The sequence below is a fragment of the Manis pentadactyla genome, chromosome 5, assembly GCF_030020395.1.
Source record: "Manis pentadactyla isolate mManPen7 chromosome 5, mManPen7.hap1, whole genome shotgun sequence".
Lineage (NCBI taxonomy): Eukaryota > Metazoa > Chordata > Mammalia > Pholidota > Manidae > Manis > Manis pentadactyla.
The window spans coordinates 153,475,555-153,489,927 of NC_080023.1; the positions used below are offsets into that span (position 1 = coordinate 153,475,555).

Here is a 14,373-nt window from a genome sequence, read left to right on the forward strand (position 1 = left end):
AAATTATTTGGTTTTCTGGGCCATGACCCCTGAGCTAGAATCCCAGTTAAGTTTTACAGTTCCTAGGTCAGATCACCCTGTCAATTAAAACTGTTTTCCAATTCTCTTGCAGATTCAACTTTCACGTATCAAACCACCCTGGGTGGTTAAAGGTCAGCCCGCTTACCAGATATGCCCCCGCATCGTCCCCATCACGGAGTCCTCCTGCCGGGGCTGGGCTGGTGCCAGGACCCTCGCAGACATTAAAGCCCGTGCTCTGCAGGTCCGAGGGGCGAGAGGCCACCACTGCCATCGAGAGGCGGCCGCCACTGCCATCGGAGGCGGGGGTGGCCCGGGTGGAGGTGGCGGCAGGGCCACCGATGAGGGAGGTGGCAGAGGCGGCGGCAGTGGTGATGGTGGTGAGGCCTGTGGCCACCCTGAGCCCAGGGGAGCCCCAAGTCCCCCTGGAGAGTGTGCGTCAGATCTACAGCGAACACAACTACTGCCGCCTCATCCTCTAGACAGGGAGGGTGCCCAGGCTGAAGCTGCCATATCCAGAGCCAATGGAGAGGACCTGGATCCATTCAGAAAAGAGGAGAGCTACCCACTACAGAGGGATCCAGATGTCCTCACAAGCGAGCTGACTGGTGTCTCCCAGCTACCCATTGCTCCCACTGGGGACCAGCCATGCCAGGCTTTGCCCCCACTGTCCTCCAAAACCCCAGCACCTGAGAGATTAGTTGGGCAGCCTGCATTGCATCTAGATGTTAGAACTGACTGTGGGGCCAGTACTACTCGGGAAAGGGATAATGGGGAACGAGGACCCACTCTTCCCACGGAGAATGGTCCCATTCAGTCTCCAGTGGGGGATGTTGTGTTAGCAGAAGGGACTGGCCAGACTCTAGGTGGCGACAGGAAGCCCATCCTGAAGGATCCTGTGACTATGACCCCCAGTTCCAGCCCTGACTCTTCATTGGCTGGTGGCCTGCAGGACAGACAGTGTGATGATGGATTCGGACTTGGTGACTCACACCCGCCCGTGAGGGAAAGTGCTACTAGACAAGAAACCATGACAGCCGAGACTCTCCTCGCCAATGGTGCTGCTCCTTGGGTGCCCGGCCTGTCAGATGATGGGGCAGCAGGACAGCCTGAGCCAAATGCCAGAGAAAGCGTTCCCCCTGCTGAGCTCCAGGTGGGAGAGGAGTGGGAGAAAGCTGCTCCCCTCGTTCCTGCACTGCCTGAGGGACTGGCTGCTGAGGACAATCCAGAGCCTCCCAGCAACATCCCTTTGCTCTGGACTGTGCCACCCCAGGGGTGTGGTGACAGTGCTGGCAGTGACTTCAGACAGGTGGCAGTTGAAAAACTGAAAGTCAGTGGAGACTCAGAAGCACTGAGTCCTCACAGCGAGTCCACAGACACAGCCTCTGACTTTGAAGGCCACCTTTCTGAGGGCAGCAGTGAGGCTGACCCTAGGGAAGCCATGGTGGTGAAGCGGCCCTTGGTGGCAGACAAGGATGAGAAACAGGATTGGAGCCACTCTGCTTCACTTTCTAAGGTGAACGGTGACCTGAGTCTGGTTACAAGGACAGACGGGATGGCTGCTCCTCAGAGCTGGGTGTCTCGCATATGTGCAGTCCCCCAGAAGGTCCCAGACTCCCTGCTGTTGGCCAGTACTGATGGTCAGCCACAGCCCATGTCCCTGGGCAGGCCTGGGTCCTCAGTGGAGGCCACTAACCCACTTGTGATGCAGTTGCTACAGGGCAGCTTGCCCCTAGAGAAGGTTCTTCCTCCAACCCACGGGGGCAGCAAGCCTGAATCCCCACAGCTCCCACTTACAAAACAACAGAGCCACGGTGGCTCCCTGGGGATGGGATCTTTGCAAGATTCTGCAGAAAATAGTTGTACGGTTAACAAGAGCAGCCTCAGTTCCTTAAGAGCTTCGAAGGAGCCTCTTCCCCCTGAGAGCCTTGAAGCAAGCACTGGCCTTGCCAGGCTGGAGGCCATCCAGGCTCCTGGGATGCCCCAAAAGATTTCTAAGACAGTCCCAAAATTAGACTCCCTATATCCAGTGACAAATCCAGCGGCTGCCTCTGGGAAAGTAGAAGAAGTGGATTCCAAAGAGCAGTTCTCCCCCTTCAGTTTGGAGGATCCGAAGGAAGCCCGTGGCCTGTCCCAGTGCAGTAATTCAAATGCCCCGGGCAGAAGTCCAGGCAATCTCACTACCTCGAGAGCCCCTTGTTTCTCATCTCCAAATGTGATCTCCTTGGGTCCCGATGTGACAGGCCAGGCCCAGGGTGATCAGAACAGTGCTGGAGGCCAAGGGAAGAAGCTCTTCGGCTCTAGGAATGTGGCTCCTGCCCTTCAGTGCCCCAGGCCTGGGGAAACACAGCCACTTCCCACTGATGCCCCGCCCAGTTTTCCTAGTAGGAAGTTGCCGTCAAGCAAAAACTCTGTATCTGGTGGAGTGAAGACTGCCAGGGAAGACTGGTCACCAGAGCCACCTCCTGCCTCTGTTGGCGGCGTCAGGAGCGAGAAGACCTGTGGGGGGTCCCCTCTCAAGGCGAACACAGAGAACAGAAATGCCGCTGGGCTTAGTCCACGGGAGCTGGTGGATCACTTGCAAGGGATGCCCTTTGTCCTTGACCTGCCCTTCTGGAAATTACCCCGAGAGCCTGGGAAAGGGCTCAGTCAGCCCCTGGAGCCTTCTTCCATCCCCTCCCAACTCAACATCAAACAGGCATTTTATGGGAAGCTTTCCAAGCTCCAACTGAGTTCCACCAGCTTTAATTACTCCTCCAGCTCCCCCGCCTTTCCCAAAGGCCTTGCTGGGAGTGTGGTGCAGCTGAGCCACAAAGCAAACTTTGGTGCGAGCCATAGTGCATCACTTTCCTTGCAAATGTTCACCGACAGCAGCACGGTGGAAAGCATCTCGCTCCAGTGTGCGTGCAGCCTGAAAGCCATGATCATGTGCCAGGGCTGTGGTGCATTCTGTCATGATGACTGTATTGGACCCTCAAAGCTCTGTGTATTGTGCCTTGTGGTGAGATAATAAATTATGGCCATGGGAAAAGTTGTATATTTAGTGTGTGTATTTTGATAATGATCTTATATCTGTATACAGAATATCATTGATATAACAGACTCTGTCTTTCTGGGCAAGGGTACTCTTGCCTCTCCCTAAAATTTGTAGTGCTAAAACCCCTCTGTCCCTTAACCAACCCTTCTGATCTTGCTGGAAGGGTTTCCTGTAGGGCAGCTCACTGGGCTGCCCAAGACTGGCCAGCCAGCCAGAGCGCTCTTGCAGACAGTCAGAGCCTGGTGTGGTGTGGGGAGCCTGCCTGACATCCAGAGGGACTTGAAACTGAAGAAAGAAGGTAGTGTTCTCCACCAAGGGAACCAGCTACCTGAACTGAGTAGAAATGTCTGTCTTCCACTGCCCCCCCCTTCCTGCCATCATTCTTGTGCTACTATGAATTGTTGATGTCTGGGGAAGAAGCCAGCACAGGGTTACGGTAACTACCATCAGTGCCCACCAGAGGGCTCAAGCACCTGCTGACCTCGGGGTCACAGATGAGTCATTTGCCAGTTGATGGAGCCAGCTTGACCTTTGGTTCTGTTGCTGAAGCCAATTTGGGACTTTCCTGTCTCAGTAAATCCACTGGCTCATGGGAGCTTTTGGAACCCTGAATAGACTTGCTTGGACAATGGGGTTTCGACATAGGATTGTCTTTCCTCTTAAAATGTCATCTGCAGACCTTATAAGTCAGATGTCCAGATGTTTGGCAGGTGAATTCCTCTGCTTAACACCCTCCCCATCACTTTGGACTCTGTGGGAGTGGGCATTTCCACGCACCTGTGTATGTGAAAGTCATTTTACATTTCAAAGCAGTGTGTGTTTCTTATTTTTATATTTTTAACACTTTATCCTTGGATGTATAAAGTGAACTTTTTGGCTTCTGTAAGTATGCTCTATGCACCTCTAATGTTTATCATGTATTTATATGTTGTACACAGTACTGGCCGATACTGTAAATGGATGTATTGTACAGACAACATGAACGTCTCCCTTACTTTCCGTCTTTGGCATCATTGCATTAAAGTGGTGTAATTGACTTCTCTCACCTGTGTCAGAGCCACTGCATGCTGTGCTGCCTGACGTGAGGGTGGAGTGATTGACTTGTGATCCACCAGGTTGGCCTGGCGCCCTGTCACGGGTCACCCAGTGGACCTGCCACAGCCTGCAGAGCCATGGTCAGCCCACCTGCACGCTACTGAGCAAATGTGTCTTGCTCCTCACATTTCTTCTCCTCCAACCTTCAACTGGCTGCTTGCTGCCGTAAGTGACAAATCACCATCACCAGTGTTAAATTCTTCTGGATTCAGGGGTGAGTGTCCTGGGTGGACCCCAGGCAGGCCTTCCAGACCTGGCTCCAGGGTCACCGCCTATCATCAATACCAGGGACCATACTCTCCTGGGGCCACGGGGCTCCTTTTGATGTACCTTTTAAAGCAGGTCGGGGAAGAACAGTCATACCTGTTGCCTGCCTCTCCCAAAACGTTTCCGGCAAATAGTTGTCTCCCTTCACCCTGCTTCCTGCCTTATTTCTTATACCCTGACTTTTTGAGTCCTCCTCGTTTAACTTAGGTCTCCCTGTGTGGGTGCTTCTGTATGAAGTATATGTTCAGTGTGGCTTAGCAAGCCTGATGTCATCCAAAAGTCCTGTCCCCTGCCCCGTTTCATTCACCCCTTGTGGCATTTTTGTCATCTTGAAGCGTGAGTGAGAAGTTGGCAATATATGGTGATTTAAATACAGTACTGGCGAAGTCCAAGTTGTCAACTTCAAGAGTCTGTTTACCAAAGACAGGAAGCAGGGGCTCAGGTGTGATCCCCTTCTGCTCTGAACCTTCAGGGCCATGTAGGGTGTAGTTTGAAACTGGCCCAGTCTATGGGGCTGCCTGGGGAAAGCACTGCTCTTGTGTGTCTTTTGTGGTATTGGAAAAATAAACCTGTACAACCTGCTCATGTGCTCTCAGTCCTCTTCTGTGGCCGCCCCGCGGGATGGGGAAGGTCGGTCAGCTTGGAGTGCAGACACTGCATTGAAGGAGCAAGCACCAGCGCAGGTCCCCTCAACTCTGGAGCTGACTTTGTGTGTGGGGCTCATCTTTTGTGAGGTTGGTTCTAAAGGCGTGGCTTGTTGAAACTGCTGGTCTTTAGATTCTGCACATGACTTGGTGAATTCTCTGTGCTTGAACTGGAAGCAGAAATCTAGTGAAAGTGATAAGGGTATTCATCCTGTCTTGGTGACCAAGGCTGAAAAGAGACTCCTAATGGCTGATGATCTGCAGGGACAGTGGCCAGTTCTGATCTTCAGAAGCCATGAACATGCATGCCTGTGCAGCAGCATGTGGGGGAGAGGGAAGTGGCAGGACAAGATGGTCTGAGGCTAGGTAAGCCTGAGTGGACACCAGACTGTGGGACTTAAGAGTCCTCAGACTTACCTGGCATTCTTAGGTACATTATTTTGTGCTTATCAGAAACAATCTTGGTATATAAATAAGCCAAAAGAAAAAGTGATGGAAGTAAGGTGCAATACATATCTATTCATGTTTGTTTCTTTGGAATTGGAGAGAATAGACTGCACATGCGGTGCAACAGCTTTTGGGGCAGTTCAAGCTGCAGCTGTGCGGCGCTGCTGTTGGGTGAAGTGCAGTTCAAGAAGTTACAGCAAGGCATCCGCGGTGACTGGGCAGCTGCCTGGTGGTGGTGTGTACTTGTTCCTTCATGTCACAGAATCTGCCCATGTAACACCTGCAAGCTTGGAGTGCTTGAGAATCCAGGGTTGGGACCTGATATTGCCAATTGCCTCTCATCAGGTTGGCAGAACAGTGCAGTGAATTAGAGCACGGGTTCTGCTCCCTACCAGCTCTTTGACCAGAGCACGTTGCTCAGCCTCTGGGCCTACTTGCCCATCTCTGAACAGGGATTGGATTAACTACTTGATAAAAGTTGTTAGTACCTAGCACATAGCAAGTACTCCCGACTGTTAGATTGTACCAGGCTAGGACAAGAGCTGTGTGAACTTACAGTAGAAATCTGCACAGCTCCTGCCACCTGCTTGACCTTCTCCCCAGAGGGGAGCTATGGAGATGCGGGCCTCACGTGCCTCGTGGTGCGGCCTCTAAGTGGACGTCTGACTTTTGACCTCACACTACAGTTGTTGAATACACAGTCCTGAATTTAGAGACTGAGTGGCAGGGGGGACTTACTTTACTCAAGGTTCAAAAGAAGAGAAAACCCAGTGTTTCAGAATATGGAAAGAATGTTCTCTTACTGGCCTGGCAATGTAAAACATCTCAGACGCTGCTTGAGACGAGGACGTGGGCATGTGTGTGTTTCAGTAGCGTAACCAACCTACATTGGGCTTTGGGGACCCAAAGCATCTGCTGGCCCTGCACCCTGAGAGTTGGTGACACAAGCTGTGTGTTGCCCTTGTGTTGTGGGCACTGCTTAGAGTGATAGGGAGGGTGGGCTTTGTGACCTTGGAGATTAATACTTGAAACCAAATGTTGACAGTGCCCCCTGCTTCCTCTTGTCTCTGTGCATCGGTTTGAAAGCCTGGAATGAACATCTCTAACTACCGAGAAATGTTGATGAAAGCTATAGAAGGCAAGTAAGAGTAACAAAAAGGCGGCTGTCAGCGCAGTGGCTCTTAACCTTGCTGGGTGCAGGCTCCTTTGAGAGCCCGATGGAAGCTCTGGAGCCTCCCCCACAGGAGTGCACAGGCCCACAAAGTTGTGTGTACTGTTCACAAGGGTTCACGAGCTCCCTAGGCAGCTGGGACCCCTCATTTAAGAGCCCCCTCGACTCATAATAAGCCAAATAAAATCTGTGTTTATACAAAAGATCAAGGAGAGATTACTTTGCAAAGGATTCTTAGGTTTCCTGTAACTGTAAGCTTCCCTAGTGCATTTTAAATTATTTTTAAAAATGCAGTTACATCATATTCTCCCCTTTCCCTCCTTCATGAAGGTGAGGCTCGCCTGCTCTGTCACTGAGCAAATTGTAGTTCAGTCCTATGGGGCATTCCTCCTTGAGGTGGTCCGGCACCCTGTGAACAGCTGTGGCTAGACCTCCATCTTAAATAGCCAGACTGGATCGAGCAGCGCTTCTCTGTCCTCAGCCATTCCTCCTCAGCCCCCGGTGCTGCCTAGGAGCTGTGCGCTTCACCTGGCGGTAAGTGCCCCACGTTGGGTCTGGGTCCTGGGTGTGTTGTCCCGGGTTGTGGGGGTTTAAATAGTCCCTTGGTGGTACTCAGCCATGGGGGTTTGGGTAAGACAGGCATTTTCATGATATTACTGAGGATTTGCTGCCTGTGCTCTCTGTGTGTACGTGAAAGGGTGCGACACCAAGGTGACACCTGCTTTGGCTGTCTGCTACTCCTTACAAATCTGAGCCCCAGCGTATGCTCCCTGGGTGTGGTGACTTCAAACAGCCAGCCCCTCTCTCCCTTAATCTATTTAATGTATTTGGCTATTGCATGGAGTTTCAATTTTAAAAAGAATTCTTCTGGCATTACCAAAAAAATACATGTTTTACAAACAACTGCCATATAGTGTGTGTACACACACACAATTTTAACAGTAAAACTTAAATTTTAACTCACAAGAGTCAGGGTTATTTTTAAACTGGACGATAGTTAGGTTTGTCCCTGGCCATATCTCTGCAAGTTTTCCTTAAAATTTAACCTGAGTGACACATGGAGAAGGAAAAAGTCTGTGAACAAGTAAAACATCTTTGGGAAAAGCAGCCCTTTTGTGTCCTTCAAGAGTTTGGGGTCAAATGCAATGCCAGGGACTGAAGGTTCAGGACTGGGGCTGGTGTTGCCTCAGTTACCCAGGCCAGCACTTGGGGACTGTTCCGTGAGTGTCGTTTCAGTGAGCCGAAGAGCTGTGCTCGGGGGCGAAGGGCAGGGTGTGCAGTTTGCAGGGCACGACTGCATTAGGACCTTGCTTGGTCACTGGCTGAATTGAGGCAAGGTGTGCACTAAGGGGGCAAGAGCGGCCTCTGGGGAGGGGACTGGGATTTCAGTGGTGCACACCTGATGAGTAAAGATGCGTTTCTTTTCCCTTCTAATAGACTAGGTGCTGAAAGAAATGACAAGGTAATTGTCAAAATTTACTGAGGACCTTGTGTGTGCTAACTGAGTGACTAGAAAAAGGCGCAATCTACTAGCAGACTGAGTGCCGATCTAGACGTGAAGGGAAGAGGCATTGCTGCTGTTGAGGGGACACAGTGGAAATAAAGCATTCTGTTTGTTATTCAGTGTTTATTAAGTAGATTCAGTCTTATATATGATATACAGATTCAAAAGAAAAGGATTCCACATACTTATGAAATCAGTGCATTTAGCAAGTAATACCATGGAGATAACAGCTCGATTAACAGCTCATTGGTCTTTTGTTAAGTGAGGGGAGAGGGAGTTGGCCTGTGCTAGTCATTCCACAAACGAAACAGAATTTAGTTGCATCACATAGAGAAGACACATTCTAAGAATTAAAATATTAAGCCACGTTTACTGGAAAAAACTCACTATATAGAACACAAATAATTTTTATAGAGCATTGAGGAGGAAGTCCTCACCTGCTTAGAAGAGCCACGTTAAGTTGCATAGGTGCGTATCTGTAAAAATATAATTTAGAGGTGAAGTCATTGATTAAGTAATAAAGAGTCACCTTTAAAAGTTGGTGCCATCTGCTGTTTGCCTTAATTAAGTGCCGTACACTTACTGTCTGGAGTCCCCGGCCCCTCCCCAGAGGTGATGCTGCAGGAGTAAGCTGCCTCCAGGGGAACCCTGAAAAGATGCTCGGACTGTCTGCACAGGCAAGTCTTAAAATCTCTGGTCAGATGGGGAACTTGAGCTCTTCCGAAACTTGTCTAAATTAGGCCAGAGGATTGACAACCTCTGGAGTTGTCCTAAATCTTGGGTGGTTTGACCCTGAAGGTCATGAGTCATCTTGACCTTCCCATGCCAGGAGAAGACCTGTATCCATCCCACGCTCTGCAGCCAACTGCTGCTGCCACTTTTTGTAAGTCCATGCAGTTAACCCACCAGCAGCTGACAGAAGTCTCTGTTCGGATCCCTGCTTCTAAATGGACCCCATGATAGTGGCATGGGCCGTCTATATGCCCACGGCAAAAATCTGCCATGCAGAGATTTTTCTGAGCTTAGAAAAGTGTTTTCAGAAAATCTTGAGTTCTACGTGGTGTAACTTTTTGTTTTTAGGTGGAAACAGGTAAAAAGTGAGAGGTTTTGTTTTGTGGCTTTGCTAAGCAGGTGAGCTTAGTGAGGTGCACCTCCCTCCTGGAGAGCGAGTCTTGCGGAACACACGGGGCTGGGCGTCTGTACATGTAAACAGTACACTTTCACTGAGTCCAAAATTAGGAGCAAAAATACAAAGGTTCACATTGGTCTTAGGTAGATACAGGCGAAAAGGGGTTGAGCTGTTGAGCTCAGAAACAACCAAAACAAAGTTTCTAAAGCACCACTAAATTATATAAAAATCAGACCATGGACGGATTGAAACTGGTATTCTGGTGAAATACTTTACTATCTTGTAAAAAGTTTTACAAAAAATTACAAATTAAAAGTATCAACCCTCTGAGTTCAAAGCAGCATTTTGAAAATGAACTGGTAGTTAATCCTATAACCACCCCTGGAGTCTTAAGTGGCCCTTGGGAATAGGGATGGCCGGGTTCCACCTGTTTGAAATCCTCTAAAACCCTCCTATCTTCCTGCCTGCCCTCCTCCCCCTCAACACTGTCCTTGGGTCTAAACTGTCTGTTTGTGTGAGTGGTTACGGTGAAGTGAATCTCATATGGTCACGGTATTACTGGTCGTCCAGATGGTCCACCAAGATCAAACCTGTTTCTCTTCTGATCCTAGCCTTCTCGTAGGATTCAGTCCCCTGTAAAGACTCTGGAATTGGTATATTCTACTCTTGCATTCCCTTTTTAATTTAGGATCCCAAATGATTAATTTGTGCCCCGAGGCCCTCAGAATAGTGGCTATGGGGCAGGGCCTTGGAGGCACCCTTTGGGAGCAGGCAGTCCCCGGGCTGAAGTGGGCAGCAGCCAGTTGGGCTGTTAGGTGCTCTCAAAGTCAAGAGTGGGAAGGGGTTGAAGCTGCATCTTTTTTTTTTACAACAAAAGCAAAACAGTAAGTTCCCTGACGACTGAACTAGCTAATGGAATCCTGTTTCCACACAGTAACTTGCTCCTGATTCTGCCTTCACCAGGGCCTCAAGTGTAGCTTCACTGGGAAGGAGCCCACTCAAGCAGTGGGGTCCATGTGGTGGAATCCACTGTCTTGGGGGGCCACGGGGAGCCCCGCAGACTCTCCCAACTGGCATTTGTTTCCCTTCTCTGTAAAACACACTGAACCTAGCTCTTACCGCAGTACTAAGGCAGGCTGAAGGTGGCCGGTTAGGACAGCTTGAACTCATGAAAACAGAACTTCAGACTGCAGTTCATGCTGATCTTTAGCTCTAATCCCTTGTGTCGGGGGGCGGCGGGAGCCCTTCCCCAGTCTTTCTCACTCCTGTCTGTCAAGAAAAGCAAACCGTTTATGCCTGTTTTGGGTACTGCCTCTGGGAGGAGAAATGACATGTTAAGCAATTGGTATCAGGAATTCTAAGGCGGCGATTGTCTCTGCCAGTTTTTAAACATTAAGATTTTCACAAATTGCCTGGGGTAACATTTTGCAAAAGATCTACTGATTACTTCGTAGTATTGTTCACACACAAAAATAAATATTTACACAAATTTAAAGGTCCGGGAGCAGTACTGAGCAGGTGGGGCTGGGTGCATGGCCTGCTGGGCTGCGGAGAGGCCTGGGGCACTGGGGTTTGTGCTGTGCTAAGGGGGTCTCAGGTGGCCTGGCCCTGACCAGATGCCTGGGGACTGGTCCGATGGAAGGCAGAGGTGGTGTGGCTGGGTGTGATGTTGGAGGCCACTTGAGGGATAAAAGACCACCCCAAACTAGGGGCTGGAAGTGAGCATGGGGTAGGGTCCCTTACCTTTCTGAATTTCTGGCTCAGAGCCCATGGCTCAGTCATGGATCTGAGGCAGGGTGGGGCATCCACATGGACCCTCTCCCTTCCCCCTGAGGGTGGTCTGCCCAAGTGCCTGGAGGGCAGCTGTCGAAAAGCTGGTTTGGGAAGGGGTGCCTGCTCTGGGGTTGAGTGGCACTCTGGCTGTCCTAGGATCCACTCGGTCCTGGCTCCCCTGGGGCCTCTTTGCTCTGAGGGAGGGAAGGCAACAGAGGGCTTCTGCCACTGGGCAGGGGCGGGCAGCAGAGAATTGCTGTCATGGCTACGGAGTGTTGCATGGAGAGGCCCTGTGGGCCTTCTGAGGTCTGGGCGAATCCCTGGTTTTAGCAGCACTGGTAGGTATTGCACTGAGCAAGAGGAAGTGCCTAGGGGAGGAAGGAAACCAGGCCAGCTTTTTCTTTTTGCCCTTTTTCACACTCCAGGGATTATGGGTTTCTTCTAGGGCTGGCCCCTCCAGAAGGGGTTAGTCCTAGGAGAACCCAAGTGGCTTCTCCACTTCTGTTCGTGGTCCCTTGACTCCAACCATGGGGCAGGGGATGGGAGCTGTGGTCTGCCCAGGAGCTCGCAGCTGCCTTTCCTGTTCGGTGGCTGCCTGACAGCCAGAGACTCGCCCTGAAGAAACAGGCCCTTCCTGGCAAGTGTCTGAGGGCCCTGGGCCTGTGCGGAGAAGTGCTCTGACCTGGCTTCCTGGGCGCACGGTGAGGGCGAGGGCCCTGCAGATTGGCTGGCCACCTCCCAGCCTTCTGTCCTGTGGGACAGCCACGGGTGGCCGGGGCCAGGGGACCGCAAGCTGCTACTGAGGAGGGCCACGGCCCTCTGGGCTCCAGTTCCTGGCCATCCATCTGGACTTAGCTCCCAGGCAAGCACACTAGGGGAGGGGCAGGGGAGGGTGGGGAGTTGGGAGACGGCCGTTCAGAACAGGCTCAGGACACATCCTGGAAAAAGCCCACGCTGGAGTGTGAGGTAGAATCAGGTGACCGTGTGACTGGGGCTTCTGTGGAATGGGGGTGGGGGAGCCATTTCTGTTTGTCTTTGCTTTGCAGTGGGTGTGGTGAGGCCCTCCTGCTTGGCGGTGCTGGGCACTCAAGAGGGACAGCCAGCCTGGCGCCCACCCCACCACACGCTGCCCTGCCAGCCCCCAGCCGCACCAGTGTAGTGATATGGAATGTTAGGACACAGGGATATATCCTTCTGATCAGACAGATACAGACTGGCAATCTGTACAAACACAAAAGAATCCGTTTTCAGAAAAATAAATTACTGAAGGGATAGGAAGAAAGGGTCCACTTTGTTTTTCTCAATAAATATGCAATTCTGCTCACCTAAGACTTGAAAGGTAATTATCTGGGGGTAGGATTCTAACATCAGGGTCCACGAAGATGATTCTAAATGGAGCCTCGGCCCCAGCGCCTCGTCAGGGGAGCCCCAGCCCTTCCAAAGCTGCCCCATTGGCCTCTTCCAAGCAGGTCAGAGCACCTGGGTGGGGAGATTCCAAAAACGTGTCTTTGTGCCCAGAGTCTCAGGTGCTTGGAGTGTGGCTACAAACAGCTCTTTTGGATCCCACCTCTTTCAAAAAACAAAATGTACCAACTGGTGAGGCAGGAAGCTGGGTCCAGGCCGGGACAGCCTCCTTCCCCAGGGTAGTGCACGCCAGGTGCCGCTGGGGTCAGTTTTGCTGTAAAATGAGGTTTTCCAGTTCATCTGCAGAGCGCAGCAGGAAGGCGGCTGACTCTCGGTAGCCAGCGATGAGCTGCCGCACAGCGCTGATCTCCGTGGGGCTGAGCTGGGCGGTGGGCATCGTCCTGCTGGTGCTGTTGCTGGAGGGGGTGGGCGTGGGCGTGGTAGATGTGGTGGAGGCCCCGCCTTTCATGCTGAGGTCCGTGGGCCCTGTGGAGAGGGAGAGCGGGAGTGTGAGGGGAGCAGGCCCCCGGCACGCATCTGGGACGTGGCATCCTCCTTCACGCTGTGCTGGCGGCCTGCTGTGCATCAGGCACTTGGGCTGGTACCAGCAGACAAGACGTGGGGTTATCTGTTAACCCTCAGGGTGATCCTGCAAGGAAGGGGACCTTATCATCACTGGGTGGCAGGCAGAAGCAGCTGAGGCCTGGAGGTTGAGAGGTTTACCAAGAGTATATGATGAAACTTGTGCCTGTGGCTCTACACTCAGGGTAGAGAGGCCTGCGATAAGGACGCAGGCTTTGGTGTCAGGCAGAGTGGGGCTCTGATCCTAGCTCCCTGGCCCCTCAGATATCTGTTCTTTCTGAGAACCACCCAGTAGATGGTGCTCCCCTCACAGGCACACAGCCAGCTCTGGTACCCAGGTGAGAAGGCGGCCTCCAAGCAAAGGAATGTCCCGGACTCTCCTCAGTGTGGTGAGCAGAGCTTCACACGGGAAGCGACACCTGAGAGGAAGTGTGGGGTCGGCGTGTCTGTGTGGGCCATACAGGTGATTGTGGCTGTGCCTCCCCAACGGGGCACATGTTAGTGCAGATGTTGGTCAAGATGCTGTGGGCGGGCAGGGTCCAACAGGCGAGAGAGGGATGACAGTGTGGAAAGCCCTGGAGCCCAGAGAGGAGCCACAGCTGACCAGGAAAAGAAACACCCACGTCTGTGCTCAAGACGAGGAGGAGATTTCTGTTCAGCAGCCCTGCTTGGCTGTGGGAAAGAGGCAGGGGCCAAGGTAGATGGGGACCGCACCTGTAGGCCGGGCTGGGTGTGCAGGAAAGAAGGTGCTGGGGGTGCTAACTATTCCTGATGAGCTGCTGCTCCCTGAATGCCCTTTACTTTGAGGAGGTCTTCTGTGCCCAAGGGGAAGGTTAACGTTGCTGAGACAGGAGAGTGGTCAGAATGGTCAGGAGAGGACCCAAAGGTGCTATCTGAAGAAACCACCCCCCACCCCCATTGGCCCCTGGGTGGTGGCAACAGAGAGGGAGTCTGAAGTCTTCTGAAACCTGCTAGGGGGATGTGTGAGGGGGACCACCAAGCCCTGTCTCCTCTCCTCCTTTCTCAAGAAGCTCTTTCGGCTTTGCAGTCCAGTGAGCCTGGACTCAAGACCAACCCTGCCACTCCACAGGCAATTCTTTAACCTCCCTGAGCTCCGGCCCTCATCTGCAACAGGAGGGGGCGATGGTGGGGCTGAGCCATGCCTGTGAAACCCTCAGCATGGCCAGGGGCTGCCAGCTTGAGGGCTTTTCAGCCCTCGGAGCCCACTGGGAATGGGCCTCCAGACAGGTTTCACACTTTCCCAACGGTTTCCCAGGAGACAAGGAAGCTCCTGGAATTGGA

General features: G+C 52.0%; 2 protein-coding genes across 5 annotated transcripts in view; one reads left to right on the forward strand and one right to left on the reverse strand.

The window, feature by feature from the left end:
* Positions 1 to 4,998, forward strand: part of ASXL1 (ASXL transcriptional regulator 1) — a 68,594-nt gene extending 63,596 nt beyond the window's left edge. For both annotated transcript variants that reach the window (XM_036924714.2, XM_057502884.1), the window contains exon 12: positions 113 to 4,998. In XM_036924714.2, coding sequence (XP_036780609.2) covers positions 113 to 3,028 — 2,916 coding nt within the window. In that variant the 3' untranslated portion in view covers positions 3,029 to 4,998. The remainder of the gene's footprint in view (positions 1 to 112) is intronic.
* Positions 4,999 to 9,564: 4,566 nt separating this feature from the next.
* The window catches only part of NOL4L (nucleolar protein 4 like), a 120,510-nt gene continuing 115,701 nt past the window's right edge, over positions 9,565 to 14,373 (reverse strand). For 2 of the 3 annotated variants that reach the window (XM_036924712.2, XM_036924710.2), the window contains exon 11: positions 9,565 to 12,975. In XM_036924712.2, coding sequence (XP_036780607.1) covers positions 12,755 to 12,975 — 221 coding nt within the window. In that variant the 3' untranslated portion in view covers positions 9,565 to 12,754. The remainder of the gene's footprint in view (positions 12,976 to 14,373) is intronic. The other variant, XR_005032509.2, reaches the window with a different exon arrangement.